The sequence below is a fragment of the Borostomias antarcticus genome, assembly GCF_949987555.1.
Source record: "Borostomias antarcticus genome assembly, chromosome: 3".
In the NCBI taxonomy this organism is placed as follows: domain Eukaryota; kingdom Metazoa; phylum Chordata; class Actinopteri; order Stomiiformes; family Stomiidae; genus Borostomias; species Borostomias antarcticus.
This window is the reverse complement of record NC_140236.1, coordinates 24,242,870-24,261,991: the sequence shown is the minus strand read 5'-3', so window position 1 is coordinate 24,261,991 and position 19,122 is coordinate 24,242,870. Positions and strand designations below refer to the sequence as shown.

General features: G+C 43.3%; 1 protein-coding gene across 1 annotated transcript in view; it reads left to right on the top strand.

Moving 5' to 3' along the window:
• Nucleotides 1–4,530: 4,530 nt before the first annotated feature.
• LOC311307283 (uncharacterized protein) overlaps nucleotides 4,531–19,122 on the top strand; it is a gene marked incomplete at its 3' end in the record, with an annotated part of 34,123 nt that continues 19,531 nt past the window's right edge. The window contains exons 1-3 of the mRNA XM_084436080.1: nucleotides 4,531–4,648; nucleotides 4,745–4,827; nucleotides 4,957–5,188. Of these exons, the coding sequence (XP_084292206.1) occupies nucleotides 4,631–4,648; nucleotides 4,745–4,827; nucleotides 4,957–5,188 (333 nt within the window). The 5' untranslated portion in view covers nucleotides 4,531–4,630. The remainder of the gene's footprint in view (nucleotides 4,649–4,744; nucleotides 4,828–4,956; nucleotides 5,189–19,122) is intronic.

Below are 19,122 nucleotides of genomic sequence, written 5' to 3'. Positions count from 1 at the left end.
AGCTTGTGCTTATTAGCTAGGTTTTGTAAAAAGCTTGTGCAGTGGAGGGGTTCTTTTTGGGGAATTATTGGATTATGCCAGCTAACGTTAGTTCCCAAGCTTGTTTGATAACTATTCGATGCAGTCTGCCAGGCTAGTGCCTGTCGCTGTAATGAATGAGACGGCCCCAGTTTATAGACTGCCCCAGCTTTTGTTAGCTTTTAAAAAAAAATATAATAATAATATAGAAGGAATCTGAATATGTGGAAATTAAATTTTAGCCTATTTTAATAGAATTCAAATTGTGCTTAGAGGGAATTATTTTCAACGGACATTATGACCTGAGCATCTATAGATCATGCCAACACTAGCCTAACTGATGAAGTCGTGGCCTTCAACTTTGCATGATTTGCATTTGGATTGTTTTTAATGTTACTAAAAGCAACATATTATTTGTATGTGACGCCTTTCTCATATTTTTTAGAATAAAGCCTAGGCCGCACTTTAACAAGAATATAGCCTACACTTCACAAAAGGAGAAGAATCGATGAAACGGCTACAAGAACAGCATTTTGGCCAAGGATCCAAATAAAACAGTAGTCTACTGTACAGATGCAGCATAGAACGTAGATACATAATACTTATCTAATTAATAATTATCTAAGTTCATAAGCCTATGAGAACGCAACGCTTTTTACGGTAGGCTAGGCCTATGCGTCTTGTGATTGTACTGTAGCCTAGGCTACAACTTATGGCTTAGGCCCTATTCCTTTTATAGCCTACTAGGCTGCTCATTATTATCAAATTATCTAGTTGATATATGAATAAAACAATAAGCCATTTTAATGGCTATGGGCTACTAGTTGTAGCTATACACGAGTAACTCGTGACGAGTTGATGCGCTCTTACGCACGGTTGAGGCGGCAGCTCAAATACACTTCGCGCATATCCTCTGCACCTTGGCAGTGCAACTGCCACAGACAGCTATGGTGCACTTCATGCATTGGTAGACAGTTCTGTTCTTGCTGCAGCTTGTCTTCACCATGCAGGTTTTTTTGGGGGGGTATTCTTCTGTGGACACTGCGAGGGGCGCCGCCGGTGGCTGTTTGGACGCCAGAGCGCGCAGCTCTTCAGCCAACTGGAGGATGTCGCGTCTGGGGAGGCTCTGCGTCTCTCCACCAGTCCCCAGCGACTCCAAGCTCCCCCAATGAATAATACTTATTTATAATAGCCTACATAGCGCGAAACTGTGCATATAATAGGCTGTAGCCAGCGCGAAACTGCGCATTCCCTATAGCCGTTCATTGAACGGCTGGCGGCCGGTATAAATAAATAAAAACATACACGATATTTTGTTATTTGAATGATCTTGAATATATATATATATATTGGGTCGATATACATATTGGCAGAATTTAACAATTGGGGGTGCAACAGAACACAATTTTAGGGAAAGTCATTGACAGGCGGACTTCAATGTTTTATTAAAATATAGTTATGTGCAAATGAAAACCCACAATCGTCCAATGGACGTCTTTGGCGGTTCTAAGACCTTACCCCGATTTTGGAAATCAGATAAAAGCGTTCACAAGACCATTTCAATAATCGCATTATTACAATTATCGGTTGATCGGCGTATAGTGTGCATGTGAACGCACTCACTGTCAAAACTGCCGCTATGCACAAGATAGTTAATGTCCAGATATGATTGGCAATGAGTGATCTTTACTCATGGCGACTATGTCAATTTTGTATGGATCCACACCTCCGATCAAGCTTATTTTTTCTTTGTATCGTGCTGAAGCCATATAGCCTACTGCGCTGACTTGGCTACATTAGCTGGTGCCCCGTATTCAAATTTACTTCCGGGGTTAACGAGTAGCCTACCAGTTGAATGCATTCCAGAAACAAAATGCAAAACCCTCACGTTCACCACATCTTTACTAACAAATATATTTACAATACTGTTATTTTGCGCATTTGACTTAACAGCCACCACGTCTTGACTCGACGTCAGTTACCGAGAAAGATACTACTGTAGGCCTAGATATAGGTGTTCGTAATAATTAAATTACATCCAGATGGAGAAAACATGTGTTTGAGAACCCTACTAACACAGTACGTAAAACTGACGGGACACATTGGTGTAATTGTGGTAATTTTGCGACGTCACCAGCAGCGGACCTAGCTGACACCTAGCTGACACTTGCCTTTTCAGTCGCAAAATAACCAAAATAGCCGTCCTCAAGGACACTGTAAGGGAACGTAGCCGCCACTGCTGCTTAAATCCGTAACTACGATGTAATTAAATAACGTGACAATGTGGTTAGATCACAGTCCCAATCTGACTTTATTGGAAATGTGTCACAGTGGGTCAGAACATTTGTAAATTACTTAGGTTTTAAAATAAATTTTGAAGTCATACAGTTACAGAATTGTAATAATGAGGAGAAATCCTGCATGTCTGTTTTGTGTGTAATTTCTCATTTACAGTAAATATTAACACTAAAGATTTGCAGTCTAGGCCTAATAAAAATAATGATAAAAAATATGCCTATGAATAAAGTCCTAATTTTGCAACCTAAATGTGAGCAATGAACGCTGAGCAGTGAACGTAGAATGCAAAGCATTGGGCTACTTTAGGTGACACTAGACAAACAAGTTACACACTCTGTGCCAGTAGGTGGCGGTATGCACATCCGCCACTAAACCCAGCGAAGAAGACACACTTGGAAACTTCCGCTCCGTTTGATACAGAAATTATTGAGAAAGACCAACACTCCCGTCTTTGTGTCGACAACACAGATCCTGTAAGTATCTCAATTTCAATGTATACATACATACTATGTATTTTGGTATCGTCCCAGTAAAACACCAACGTTATGTGCAAGCTACCCTATTGTAATGATTATCTATATGCAGATGCTCTTTCCAATGTTGGCTAACTAGCTAGCCAGCTAACGTGATTAGCCTTTTTCTGTACATGGCTAGCTAAGTAGCCTACGTAAAATTACTCTCGCAATTATTGTTAAAACGTTCGCTTTTGTGTAATTGTAGCTTAAATTATAATGTTGGCTTGGCAACGTGAGAATATTTCAGTTGTGTACACTATAACTTTTATGAAGTGTTGTCGTGGGCCATTGTTTCCTAATAGCAGGCTCGCGCGAGCTCCTGCACGTTCGTACTGTTTCATCGCTTGGAATAAAATGCGATAATTAGCTTACTCATTGATTTCGCATTAACCCACGACACCGTTAGTATGTGTTTGTTTTTAGGCATTCATTTTTCCGATTTTAACGTTAACAGAACACTAGAAGCCCCAACAACGGAGCTAGGCTAGCTAGCAGGATTTGTTATAGCAGCCATCTTGGCTTTTGGCACGTGGTCCTGTGGAGTGTGCATGTCAGCCAACGAGAGGGTCACCCACCCACTTTCTCTCTCTCTCCCCCTCTCTCCCCTCCCATGCTCTCAGTTGCCAACCTCCCAGTTCTTGTTTGAACTGAGCAAGAAGCAGGTGAGCGGGGCAGGAAGAGGCGCTAAGACGGGGACAGGCGTGGCCAGGGGCAGTCCTGGGACAGCACCACAGGCTCTGTGAGTCTTGTTCAGTTGAATGCCCTCATGAGTATTAACAGAAGAGCACCATATACATATGCACACATACACTCTAACATGTCGCTCTCTCCTCAGCTCAGCCCAATGGTCTCTGATGGTTCTGTCTGGCCAGCCCTTAGGTGGAGAAACACCTGATCATCAATATAGGCAGGCACACGTAAGTACAAATGCACATACGTTTCCAAAGACGGGATAAACAAATGGGAATATTGATATTGAGTTAGCGGTAGACATGTGAGATTCATAAGACGCATCACTGACGCCAGTGACGCCACAATATCAGGGAAATTGAGCAATTGCTTCCCTGTAGTGCAAACTTGCAAGATTCGCTCAGTTATTAACCCTTCTTGCCTTTTTTGTTGTTGGTTTTCTCTCTCCTCCTTCCTCTCTGTGCAGTTCTCCTGTGTGCTGAGCCGCTATCCCATGTATTGCCACTGCTGACAGGGTAGAGCTCAGCCCCATGCAGAAGTGAGTGATGAGGAGAGGGAAGATCATTTTCCCGTTTTTTTCCCCTCCAGTTTTAGGAACCGTCTCAAGAATGTGTTCCCCACTTTTATGCCTTTAAATCAGGGTTGGAGTATTCCAGGTGTGTGGCCATGGCCATGAACACCAGTAGAGGAGGGAACCAAGTGTCTCATTCTCTCTCCACAGTTGTGTGGTTGTAACCCCCCACTAGCTACATATTCATTCAATCTTTATTTAACCTCGTGAATCAATTGAGAGTAAGCTCTCATTTACAATGACGTATAATCACTCTATATTTGAACTTGTACTACAGGTGAGATAATCCTTTTTAATGGTCTCTCTCATTGCTGTGCAAGACTTGGGTGTTCTCCTGCTCTGAGTGCCCATTCTCCTATACCTCCCAGATCTACCTCCACAAGCACATCAAGAGGAGCCATGACAACATGACCTCTGTCTCTGCTGAGGAACACACAGAGCATTATGAAGTAGCCAGTGCCTTGGCGAAGGTGTTTGAGCAGCAGTCATCAATGGATTAACTCCCAAGACACAAGGAAGAGATAGCGCAACACACGCTATGACTCCAGTGACGAAGGTAATATAATAAAGTGCATTCAACAGTCCCAAAAGAGTACTACTTGAGTTGACTAATCTGAGCTAATTTACCTCTACTATATGTTCCAGTGCCCAGGCAGCCGGTCGGCAGAACTCACACCAGACCAGCTATGCCAGGTGCCAGAGCCGGAAGGCCTGCTCTGCCAGTTATCAATGCAGGTATCCATGCATGTTTGTGTTGGTGAAATGTCTATGCATATTTGCACACTTACAGTTAACTCAGGACTGTCTGAAGACTCATGTACTCAGTTCACTAATTCGCTCATCTCACATCTCACTACTCGGCAGTAGATGTTCATCGCCCGGGTCCTTTGTGCCAAGGCGCTGTGAGCCCAGGCCCTTCAGCCCTTCAGACGTCCAGGCACGAGCAGCATGCTGGAGGCTGGAGCAGAGACTGTCCGGCGAGTCTGCAGACAGCTATCGGGGAGCAGTACTGGATGACCTGCACCCTGCTAAAACGGAGGAGGAGCTGCTGGTCTTGGAGGAGCAGCTGAAGGACAAGGATCATCAAAGGAAGATGGTGAGTAACTTCAGGGCAGAACTTTGTTCCTTATTTTTGCAGGGAAGTGTTAAGGAAATGTAAAAGTAAATGATTGTCTTTATGTTTTGCAGACACGATATCTGAGCTTCATGCCATGTGCATTGAAACCATTCCCTTTTTGGTTAAAAGGTGCAGTTATGGCCTGTAAGCCAAGCACCACTGTGACGGAGGTGTCTGCCCAGCTGCAGGAGATGCTGAAACATGCCCCTGCTCGATTCAAAAAGGTATGTGATGTCAGGCAGTTAATTTTCTCGTATCCAGTGACATGGCACGCTTCCAATGAACGTATGCGACTTGCTTTTACAGCCATTTCATTATGTCCTTAGGCATCTGCTCCAGCCCAGCTGACCTCCCCAGCCCAGCCCCTGACCGCAGCTCCAGCCCTGACCACAGTGGAGTATTCAGATGAGGATGACCTCTTCTGCCCAGACCCTCGATTCAGATGTGGGTGACCCCCAGCCCGTCTCCCTAAACCTGCCTTTCCAGCCTGCAAGGATGGATGCCTTTTTTGTAAATAGTTTTTGTAAATTTTAACCTTTTTTTTGTGGGATACAACGGTCTGTTCCCGGTCTGCCTGCCACAGAATGCGCACTGTTTCATTTTTGTTTTTAGAACTTTTGCAATTGTCAGATAATGGGTTGCTAGCCAGAGCTTGTACATGCTTTTTTTTGCTTTTCTGGCTATGCGTAATGTGACAGACCGTAAACCTCATCCTTGTAAATATGTATACTTTTAATTTGTAATCTACTTTGTGTAATAAAATGTTCTAAACTGTTAATGGTGTTCAGTCTTATATTGGTTTGTAGCATAATGCTTGCTGCTATATCCCCATATAGCATTAATTTGTTTTTGTACTGGTAAATGCTAAATATAGCCAGTGGTACTGCAAATGCTAAATATAGCCAGTGGTCAGGGTTTAGTAAGTGACCATATTTGCACCGTGCGAAAAAGACGTGCAGACCAAGTCATATAAATACCTGTAAATCTAGTGTCAGCCAGGTGAGTTTATGACGGAGGTTCCTGCCCACGTTTTTTGCACGCGGCCGCACCGTATTTGCACCGTGCGAAAAAGACGTGCAGACCAAGTCATATAAATACCTGTTAATCTAGTGTCAGCCAGGTGAGTTTATGACGGAGGTTCCTGCCCACGTGATCACGTGCGTTCTTTGCACGCGGCCGCAACTTCGGAATGACGTGTCGTTCTTACGTAGCGTCTACTAAACGGCAGATCTCGCGTTTCCGTAAATGGCCGCGTAATTTCCGCACGCGGCGCACACGAATCGTCACCTATAGCGGCCGTATGTCGAACGTTTGCGCAACCTGCGTGTGTTAGTAGGGAACAAGGTAATAATAACAATTAAACATTATTTGTATAGCACCTTTCATACAGATAAATTCAGCTCAAAGTGCTTTACAACAGAGCATTTAAATTAAAGAATGTGATATTTAATGATGCTTCATTCGTAGACTATAGGAGAAAAACCCTGAGCCCAGCCTGCTAAATCTACTCAAAGACGCCACCTGGCGGTGGTGCATCACTAAAACGAAATAACACCCGTCTGAAATCCCACGAGATTTCCAACGGGATTTCCCTGCCAAATACCGCGAAGGTGAAATGCTGCAGCATGTGACATTTCTAACTTCCCACATCTGTATGTGGGAATATAAAGGAGTGCCTGCTTTTAAGGATTGTTTTAACTAGTTGCGCAAGAATAAAATCTAACCCATTTTTCTATTAGACCTGTCTCTTGTGTCTGTGTTGATGTGGCCCGGGATCCTGAACCTGTGACAAATACATTACATTAAATTACATTTCAGAGTAAGAGAGGCTAAAAAAGCATCATAGGAGAGAGGACATCCTACGGACATGCTACGACATCCACAGCAGACACGGGGGTATCTATCGGACTCCGGGAGGTCTGCTGGTGACAGTGGGGCATCCACTGGACCTGGTTAGAAGATAGGAGGGAGAGAGAGTCAACGTCGTATATGACATATATACTTGTCAGCAGGGTATATGACATATATAATAGTCATCAGGGTACAGTATATTACATGTATAATAGCATGGTACAGTATATGACATATAATAGTCAGCAGGGTACAGTATATGCCATATATAATAGTCAACATGTTATATACAGTAGTCAACATGGTATGTGACATTTAATAGTCAACAGGGTATATGACATATAATAGTCAACATGGTATATGACATAATAGTCAGCATGGTATATGACATATATAATAGTCAACATGGTACAGTACATATATATATAGTAGTCAAAATGGTATATGACATGTAATAGTCAACATGGTATATGACATATATAATAGTCAACATGGTATATGAGATATACAATAGTCAGCAGGATATATGCCATACAGATGTGGGAACATAAGAATGTAACTTGACCCGCGGTATTCTAACAGGCGCTTTACGTCATTCCGCACCACCGCTCGCCTGCCCATAGGGGCGCAGTAATACTACTCATTGACCCATTGCTGGCTCGCACATTAGATTAGCCTACCGTTCTCAAACTCCTTGTCTGTCTGGTTGTAATTTAATTATTACGAACAAAGCCTATCTATTTATAGTTTCTATCTCTGTAACTGTCGCCGGGTCTATATCTGTTAACTGTCGGGACAAGTAGAAGTTTAATACATTAGGCTGAGTGTTCTCATATGGAACATGGCATCAGGACGAGTAAGATGGCTAACGGAGATGACCAGAGATGTGTTTGAAATGGTTCACTCACTCCCTACTCCCTATTACCATGGATGTATTGAGTGCGACTCATAGTGAACTACATGGGGAATGATTTAACAGTTTTGGGACACTACATGGAATATAACTGCGTAAGATATTCATGACTCAAACAAGCAGACGCGCCGATCACTGATGGCAGCAGGTTGAAATATCAGGTAGTATTCAGGTTCCATGTTTAGTTGAATGATAAATCCCATATAAATGGTTGGAATTCTAATGATGTGCAAGTGTGATTTTGTCAACTTAATGCTGTCTGCTAATAGCAGGCTGTGAAGCTGCACGATGAGACCGTGATAGCACGTTAGCTCACGACAGCAGCTTCCATAATATTAACGGTAGCTGTCGGTGGCTAAAAAGCAGATAGCTAACTTTACAACGTTGATTCCTGTAGCTATTTTGATGCTATAAGTTCAACTTCTGTTTCTCGGGCAGGAACGGAGACGAACTCGCATTAGCAGCAAAGCAGCTAGAGGAATGATCGCGCGGTCTCTTTAGCCCTGAGACCATCAGGCAGGCAGCAGGAGGTCGTTGAAGGCTTTATATATTATTATGATATTATGTCTAATAATACATTCGTTGAAAGTACACAGGCTGATCTACTATACGGAATTGGACCGAGGAGTGTTCTCATATGGAACTAGGCTGCGCGCCCGCCCGCGACAAGAGCTGAATTATAGTCAGCTTTCCCCTGCGCGCAGGACGCGTGCGTCGCCCGCTCCGAGCGAGAACGCAGGCGGAATGTCGCTCCCCCTCTGAAACGGCCTTGACTCCTGGAATCCCAAGGTCTTTCATATTGAAATTCTCTTGATGGTCTGGGAAGAGACGTGTTAAGGGAGTGCATCAGTCGTGAGCCTTGACAGTAGATACCAGCCTGCGCTGCGCTCAGAACAAAGTTGGATGAATGGATGGACTTTTTGGAATCCTGGAAAATGTTTATTGCGCTCTAAAATCATGAAAGCATAAATGTAAAAATGCAGCAACAGAAGTAGTCTAGATGAGTTGGTGGTTTAAATGAATGGCAACACATAAATTCAATGGCCGGTCATGGCAAAGCACCCGCTAACGCAGGCTACCCCCCTCCCCACGATCCAGGGCTAGGAAACCGGTTCATCCAGTTTATTTGAATATAAAAGAATTTGGGGGGGGGGTTACAATAGTCTAGTCCAGGTTCGCTGGAGGACCTGTATTTTCAGTGTTTGCTGGTAGCGGACTGCATCGATCAATGCAATGACTCTTCAGTTTTACCCTTTTCATCAATAAAACATCATTTTTACAACCATGTCTCATTGATTGGGAAGGCATTTAGAGCTGCCGGTCTATTAGCCTACATTCGGACTCAGAGGATGACATAACTGTTTATTGAGAAACAATTGGCTATATAAAGAAATACCACAATGCATGTAGTCTAGATATATTACATTATGGTTATACACTTTATGGTAGACTGCCCTCTCGCTCGCTAAGCAGGCTACATTGTGGCTGTTTTGTTCATCGCCTATAGGCTACACATTAGAAAAATGTTTTTTTTTATATAGACCTAGAAGGAATCATTTCCTATTTTAATACAATTCAAATTCTGCTTAGAGGGAATTATTTTCAACGGACATTATGACCTGAGCATAATTAATAATTATCTAAGTTAATATAGGCCTATGAGAACGCAACGCTTTTTACGATAGGCTAGGCCTATGCGTCTTGTGATTGTACTGTAGCCTAGGCTACAACTTAAGGCTTGCCCTATTGAATTCATTTTATAGCCTACTAGGCTACTCATTATTATCGAATTATCTAGTTGATATATGAATAAAACAATAAGCCGTTTTAATGGCTATGGGCTACTAGTTGTAGCTATATGATGCGCTCTGCTCTTACGCACGGTTGAGGCGGCAGCTCAAATACACTTCGCACATATCCTCTGCTATAGCCTCTCACAGACAGCTAGGTGCACTTCATGCATTGGTAGACAGTTCTGCAGCTTGTCTTCACCATGCAGGTATTTTGGTGGGGGTATTCTTCTGTGGACACTGCGAGGGGCGCAGCCGGTGGCTGTTTGGAGGCCAGAGCGCGCAGCTCTTCAGCCAACTGGAGGATGTCGCGTCTGGGGAGGCTCTGCGTCTCTCCACCAGTCCCCAGCGAGTCCAAGCTATTCCCAATGAATAATACTTATTTGTAATAGCCTACGTAGCGCGAAACTGTGCATATAATAGGCTGTAGCCAGCGCGAAACTGCGCATTCCCTATAGCCGTTCATGGAACGACTGGCGGCCGGTATAAATAAATAAAAACGTACACGATATTTTCTTATTTGAATGATCTTGAATATATATATATTCAAGATCATTCAAATAACAAAATATTGTGTATATTGTGCATGTGAAGGCACTCACTGTCAAACCTGCCGCTATCTATGCACAAGATAGTTAATGTCCGGATATGATTGGCAATGAGTGATCTTTACTCATGGCGACTATGTCAATTTTATATGGATCCACAAGTCGATCAAGCTTATTTTTTCTTTGTATCGTGCTGAAGCCATATAGCCTACTGCGCTCAGACTTGGCTACATTAGCTGGTGCCCTGTCTTCAAATTTACTTCCGGGGTTTACAAGTAGCCTACCAGTTGAATGCGTTCCAGAAACACTCCGTGTTAAGGGAGTGCATCAGTCGTGAGCCTTGACAGTAGATACCAGCCTGCGCTGCGCTCAGAACAAAGTTGGATGAATGGATGGACTTTTTGGAATCCTGGAAAATGTTTATTGCGCTCTAAAATCATGAAAGCATAAATGTAAAAATGCAGCAACAGAAGTAGTCTAGATGAGATGGTGGTTTAAATGAATGGCAACACATAAATTCAATGGCCGGTCATGGCAAAGCACCCGCTAACGCAGGCTACCCCCCTCCCACGATCCAGGGCTAGGAAACCGGTTCATCCAGTTTATTTGAATATAAAAGAATTTGGGGGGGGGGGGGGTTACAATAGTCTAGTCCAGGTTCGCTGGAGGACCTGTATTTTCAGTGTTTGCTGGTAGCGGACTGCATCGATCAATGCAATGACTCTCCATGTTTTCCAGTTTTACCCTTTTCATCAATAAAACATCATTTTTACAACCATGTCTCATTGATTGTGAAGGCATTTAGAGCTGCCGGTCTATTAGCCTACATTCGGACTCAGAGGATGACTTAACTGTTTATTGAGAAACAATTGGCTATATAAAGAAATACCACAATGCATGTAGTCTAGATATATTACATTATGGTTATACACTTTATGGTAGACTGCCCTCTCGCTCGCTAAGCAGGCTACATTGTGGCTGTTTTGTTCATCGCCTATAGGCTACACATTAGAAAAATGTTTTTTTTTATATAGACCTAGAAGGAATCAGAATATGTGGAAATTTAACTTTAGCCTATTTTAATACAATTCAAATTCTGCTTAGAGGGAATTATTTTCAACGGACATTATGACCTGAGCATAATTAATAATTATCTAAGTTAATATAGGCCTATGAGAACGCAACGCTTTTTACGATAGGCTAGGCCTATGCGTCTTGTGATTGTACTGTAGCCTAGGCTACAACTTAAGGCTTGCCCTATTGAATTCATTTTATAGCCTACTAGGCTACTCATTATTATCGAATTATCTAGTTGATATATGAATAAAACAATAAGCCGTTTTAATGGCTATGGGCTACTAGTTGTAGCTATATGATGCGCTCTGCTCTTATACGCACGGTTGAGGCGGCAGCTCAAATACACAGCCAACTGGAGATGTCGCGTCTGGGGAGGCTCTGTGTCTCTCCACCAGTCCCCAGCGAGTCCAAGCTCCCTCAATGAATAATACTTAGGCCTATTTATAATAGCCTACATAGCGCGAAACTGTGCATATAATAGGCTGTAGCCAGCGCGAAACTGCGCATTCCCTATAGCCGTTCATTGAACAGCTGGCGGCCGGTATAAATAAATAAAAACATACACGATATTTTGTTATTTGAATGATCTTGAATATATATATTCAAGATCATTCAAATAACAACATATTGTGTATGTTTTTTTCATTTATAATTTAACAATAGGGGGTGCAACAGAACACAATTTTAGGGAAAGTCATTGACAGGCGGACTTCAATGTTTTATTAAAATATAGTTATGTGCAAATGAAAACCCACAATCGTCCTATGGACCTTACCCCGATTTTGGAAATCAGATAAAGGCGTTCACAAGACCATTTCAATAATCGAATTATTACAATTATCGGTTGATGTCTCACTGTCAAACCTGCCGCTATGCACAAGATAGTTAATGTCCGGATATGATTGGCAATGAGTGATCTTTACTCATGGCGACTATTTCAATTTTGTATGGATCCACAAGTCGATCAAGCTTATTTTTTCTTTGTATCGTGCTGAAGCCATAAAGCCTACTGCGCTCAGACTTGGCTACATTAGCTGGTGCCCTGTCTTCAAATTTACTTCCGGGGTTTACGAGTAGCCTAACAGTTGAATGCGTTCCAGAAACAAAACGCAAAACCCCCACGTTCACCATATCTTTACTAACAAATATATTTACAATACTGTTATTTTGCGCATTTGACTTAACAGACACCACGTCTTGACCCGACGTCAGTTGCCGAGATAGATAGGCTACTGTAGGCCTAGATATATTATAGGTGTTCGTAATAATGAATGATGCTTCATTCGTAGACTATAGGAGAAAAACACTGAGCCCAGCCTGCTAAATCTACTCAAAGACGCCACCTGGCGGTGGTGCATCACTAAAACGAAATAACACCCGTCTGAAATCCCACGAGATTTCCAACGGGATTTCCCTGCCAAATACCGCGACGTGAAATGCTGCAGCAAGTTACATTCTTATGTTCCCACATCTGTATATAATAGTCAACATGGCATATGACATATAATAGTCAGCAGGGTACAGTATATGCCATATATAATAGTCAGCAGGGTATATGACATATATTAGTCAACATGGTATATGACATATACAATAGTCAGCAGGGTACAGTATATGACATATATAATAGTCAGCAGGGTACAGTATATGACATAATAGTCAGCAGGGTACAGTATATGACATATATAATAGTCAACATGGTATATGACATATAATAGTCAACATGGTATATGACATATATAATAGTCAACATGGTATATGAGATATATAATAGTCAGCAGGATATATGCCATATATAATAGTCAACATGGCATATGACTTATAATAGTCAGCAGGGTACAGTATATGCCATATATAATAGTCAGCAGGTTATATGACATATATAAGTCAACATGGTATATGACATATATAATAGTCAGCAGGGTACAGTATATGACATATATAATAGTCAGCAGGGTACAGTATATGACATAATAGTCAGCAGGGTACAGTATATGACATATATAATAGTCAACATGGTACAGTACAGTATATGACATATATAATAGTCAACATGGTACAGTACAGTATATGACATATATAATAGTCAGCAGGGTACAGTATATGACATAATAGTCAACATGGTACAGTATATGACATATAATAGTCAGCAGGGTACAGTATATGACATATATAAGTCACCAGGGTACAGTATGACATACAGCCGTAGGAGAGTGAAGTTCAGAGGACACTGGAATGTCCCAGGGTGCCTAGAACACATTCAGCACTATTTACATGAAATTAGTTTTGACTCAGACACTAGAAATCTCAACCAGTGTTACTGGTGATGGATCTGTTGGCCTTAGACACGCGCGCACACACACATGCATGCACGCACACAGTGACAGAGACTGGGAGAGGATTGGTAGAGAGAGAAGAGAGGAGTGGTAGAGAGGAGACCGACAGAGAGAAGAGGAGGGGAGAGTGGAGAGTCCAGTGGTTAGTACTGCAGAGGGCAGGTCAGACTGCAGACCAGGCACAAGTGCATGGGTTTTTGTACCCTTGGATTGTCCTAATTATACAGGGCATTGATTTTACAATGCTTCCATGGATTGATTAGACATGCCTTGGCTCCTCCCCCAAGGATGTGTTGCGGTGCTCTGCGCTGCAGCCTGGCGATGCCTGACCTCACAAGCATTCTCTCCATCTCTCTCTCTCTCTGTCTCTCTCTGACCTCACAAGCATTCTCTCCATCTCTCTCTCTCTGTCTCTCTCTGACCTCACAAGCATTCTCTCCATCTCTCTCGCTCTGTCTCTCTGACCTCACAAGCATTCTCTCCATCTCTCTCTCTCTCTATCTCTGACCTCACAAGCATTCTCTCCATCTCTCTCTGTCTCTCTGACCTCACAAACATTCTCTCCATCTCTCTCTCTGTCTCTCTCTGACCTCACAAGTACTCTCTCCATCTCTCTCTCTCTGACCTCACAAGCATTCTCTCCATCTCTCTCTCTGTCTCTCTCTGACCTCACAAACATTCTCTCCATCTCTCTCTCTCTCTCTCTCTCTGACCTCACAAGTACTGTCTCCATCTCTCTTTCTGTCTCTCTCTGACCTCACAAGTACTCTCTCCATCTCTCGCTCTGTCTCTCTCTGACCTCACAAGCATTCTCTCCATCTCTCTCTCTCTCTATCTCTGACCTCACAAGCATTCTCCCTCTCTCTCTGTCTATCTCTGAACTGACTATTATATGTCATATACCATGTTGACTCTCTCCATCTCTCTCTCTCTATCTCTGACCTCACAAGTATTCTCTCTATCTACAGTATATATCTCTCTGTCTCTCTCTGACCTCACAAGTACTCTGTATATATTACTATTATATGTATATACACTGTCTCTTTCTCTCTCTGTCTCTCTCTGTCACTCTATCTCTGTCTGTCTGTCTCTCTCTCTCTGCCTCTCTCTGTCTTTCATTCTCTCTCTCAATTCCATGTTTCTCTCTCCCTCTCTCACTGCCTGACCTCACAGTACTCACTCTTTGTCTCTCTTTCTCTCTATATATATATCTCTCACTGCCTGACCTCACAAATACTCCCAGAGCTGGACCCTTCAAACTGTCTGTCTGCCAGTACCGCTCTCTCTCTCAGACAGGAGAGAGAGATGAGAGAGACAGAAACAAAGGGATGAGAGAGGGATGACAGATGAGACGGAAAGAGAGATAGAGTATGGGAGGGAGAGAGATAAAGAGAGAGAGTATGGGGGGAGCATATATGTATACAGGCTGAGTGACCACAGCTCTATTGAGAGAGGCAGACATAGGGAAGCAGAGACTGTGTGGTTACTGTGACACGGGACACTTAGAAACAGAGATGCACTTTCTACTGCATTGAACAAAAGCAGAAACACACGGCACAATTACTTAAGATATTTAAATAAATTATTCCATTGCTGATTGTTGTCTAATGACAAGAAACTCCCAAGAGTACTAGGAGAAGGACGCACAATACCCTTACCCGCGCGCTCTGCCACAGCCAGAGGGACAGGCATGCCAATAAAGCTATTTGAATTGAATTGAGTTGAGAGAGAGAGGGAGAGACAGAGGGAGTGAGAGAAAGAAAAAAAGAGAGAGTGAGAGAGAGAGGGAGAGGGTAGCGGTTGATTCCTAGCCTGGCTTCGTCATCCTGATCATGTGATCTCACATTCTATTTCACTCTGCAGATCAGTTTGGCCACACTCCCATCTAATATGGGGCGGGTTTGATACAACGATTATACCCACTTGATAAGACGATACAACGACTTACCCATGTTTCCTTCCTCTGATTGGTTGTAGGTCTATTCAATTGTGTCCAAAGGCATTTGTCTGTCATCGGTGATAAATGGAAAAATGAAATAAAACTCAGCAGCTCCAGACCCTTTGCATGTTTGGGTCTGGTGAGGCAATGCAGGCTAGCTGGTTGGGTCTGGGGAGGCGATGCAGGCTAGCTGGTTGGGTCTGGTGAGGCGATGCAGGCTAGCTGGTTGGTTTGCTCCATCTGTGAGTTTATCATTAGGTGGGCTAGCTTGCAGAAGCTAGCCCAACTTGTAATATTCCCACTCTTTCTTTCTTTCTTTCTTTCTTTCTTTCTTTCTTTCTTTCTTTCTTTCTTTCTTTCTTTCTTTCTTTCTTTCTTTCTTTCTTTCTTTCTTTCTTATTCTAGTTCTCCCCAGTTTTTTGGCCCTTACCTACTTCTTCATACTTTGTGCTAGAAACTTCATTCAAACTTTAAAATGTTCATCATCTTTAGCTCTTTAACGAATCCATTCCGATTTTTTATAGTTTTTATAGTTTTTTAGAAATGTAACTTTTAAAACAATTTTTTGTCAAATTGAAACTGCTTGAAACTGGTTTTGGAATGTTCAGAAACTAGGTTTTTAGAGTGGTGGCAGCAGTTGCTTTGAAAATATTCACAAATTTTGTAAACTGCTGGCACTCCTACAGTTTTGACAGCCCACACACATATTATATATCAAAATGTTCACACAACTGTGCTGATTCGTATAATGTAAGTATCTAAGCTGTGTGACTTACAGTTTTCACTCTATGACGATTTGTTCGGCAACTGCACTCCCCATTGAAACGTATGGCGCTGCACTAACTTTTGAGCTGCTAATTTTTCATTTTTACCCTTTTTCTAACTTATCACCATGCCTACTCTTATACATAGAAATGTTCTGCAAGTTCTCAGGATTCCTATGGTGTCAATATATAAGCTGTAACATTTATAGTTTTTGCGATAGAGCTGTCTGAAGCGGACCATGTCTACTCTGCCAAAGTGGAATAGAGACACATGATCTTCACTGGTGGGGGCCGGTGGGTAGCCCGGAGAGGAGTACACCGTCCCTGACTGGCTATGACCAAAAGGGGCGGAGCCTCGCCACCACGACACTATTCACGCCACAGAACCCACTTTTCAGCCCCTGAGTGGGCTAGAGACACATAGTCTTCAATGGTGGATGCATGGCAATTGCCTGGAGGTCACTGTACTGTCCCCGACTAGCTGTGACCCAAGAGGGCAGAGCCTAACCAGCACGCCACGGGCCCCAGAACTCAGCCCCTGAGTGGGCTAGAGACACACGGTCTTCACCGGTGGAGTCAGGTAGGTGGCCCGGAGAGGGGTACACTGTCCCCGACTGGCTCTGACCTGAGGGGGCGGAGTCTCACCACCACGCCACTATCCACGCCACAGACCCCACAACACAGCCCCTGAGTGGGCTAGAGACACATGGTCTTCACCGGTGCTGGCGGGTAGGTGACCTGGAGAGGGATACACTGTCCCCGACCAGCTCTGACCTGAGGGGGCGGAGTCTCGCCACTGTCCACGCCACGGACCCCACAATTCAGCCCCTGAGTGGGCTAGAGACGCACGGTCTTCGCCGGTGGGTGCATGGAGATTGCCCGGTCCGTAGTAGTACAAGCAGTAGCTGTTACATACAGCTGCAGCAGCTAGCCCACCTCACATTTTCTCCAGGAAATTTACTTTCTAGTTTCTATAAATATCTTATAACTTTTCACCAAAAGAACTTTCCATATTATAGAGTCACTGACCAGCATCAGCAGCAATCCGTCACCTCTGCATCCTTCCTCCGGCCTAGTGGTAGGGGGTGGTGTGTGTGTGTGTGCATATGCGTATGTTTGTCTGTGTGTGTGCGTGTGTGTGTGCGTGGGTATATGTGTGTGTGTGTGTGTGTGAGTGTGTGCATGTGAATGTGTGTGTGTGTGCGTGGAGGGGGTGGGGGTGTTATTGAAGGCCACTAACGAAGGGGATTGATCGTGGGCGTGTGGCGAGGGGTTGAGACTGTAATAAGCCCCACATTACTCTGCAGGGCTTTAATTAGCTGCTAGAAATCTGCTTACAGGGCCACCTGTCACCTGGTCATCACCCAGGCTCTGGACACACACACACAAACACACGCACACACACACAAACACTCACACACATGCACACACACAAACACTCACACACACATGCACACACACACACACACACACAAACACTCACACACACACACACATGCACACACACACAGACACAAACACACGCACACACAAACACTCACACACACACACACTCACACACTCACATACAGATGTGAGAACATAAGAATGTTACTTGACCCGCGGTATTCTAACAGGCGCTTTACGGCATTCCGCACCACCACTCACACGTCCATAGGGGCGCAGTAATACTACTCATTGACCCATTGCTGTAGCTCATCTCGCACATTAGATGAGCCTACCGTTCTCAAACTCCTTGTTTTCTGTCTGGTTGTAATTTAATTATTACGAACAAAGCCTATCTATTTATAGTTTCTATCTTTGTAACTGTCGCCGGGTCTATATCTGTCGGGACAAGTAGAAGTTTAATACAGTAGGCTAACTGAGTGTTCTCATATGGAACATGGCATCAGGACGAGTAAGATGGCTAATGGAGCTGACCAGAGATGTGTTTGAAATGGTTCACTCACTCCCTATTCCCTATGTAGTGCTTCCATGGTTGTATTGAGTGCGACTCATAGTGAACTACATGGGGAATGATTTAACAGTTTTGGGACACTACATGGAATGTCACTGCGTAAGATATTCATGACTCAAACAAGCAGACGCGCCGATCACTGATGGCAGCAGGTTGAAATATCAGGTACTATTCAGGTTCCATGTTCAGTTGAATGATAAATCCCATATAAATGGTTGGAATTCTAATGATGTGCAAGTGTGATTTTGTCAACTTTAGTGCTGTCTGCTAATAGCAGGCTGTGAAGCTGCACGATAAGACCGTGATAGCAAGTTAGCTCACGACAGCAGCTTCCATAATATTAACGGTAGCTGTCGGTGGCTAAAAAGCAGATAGATAACTTTACAACGATGATTCCTGTAGCTATTTTGATTTTGATGCTATTAGTTCAACTTCTGTTTCTCGGGCAGGAACGGAGACGAACTCGCATTAGCAGCAAAGCAGCTACAGGAATCTTAAATTAGCTAACTGCTTTAGCCACTGATAGCTACCATCTTCTTCACTTCTCCTTCGGTAAAACATGACACCGTTGTATTGTGGTATTGTGGAGTGCTTAGGCAGAAGCAGGAAGAGAAACACGTCCTTAAATCAGAAAAAATATGGAATGGTAGTGAATGGCGTGAGAAGCTATTGTAAGCTAGACTGCAACGTAAACAACTGTACCAGTTAGCTAACAACTATGTGAACTCAAACTCCTTG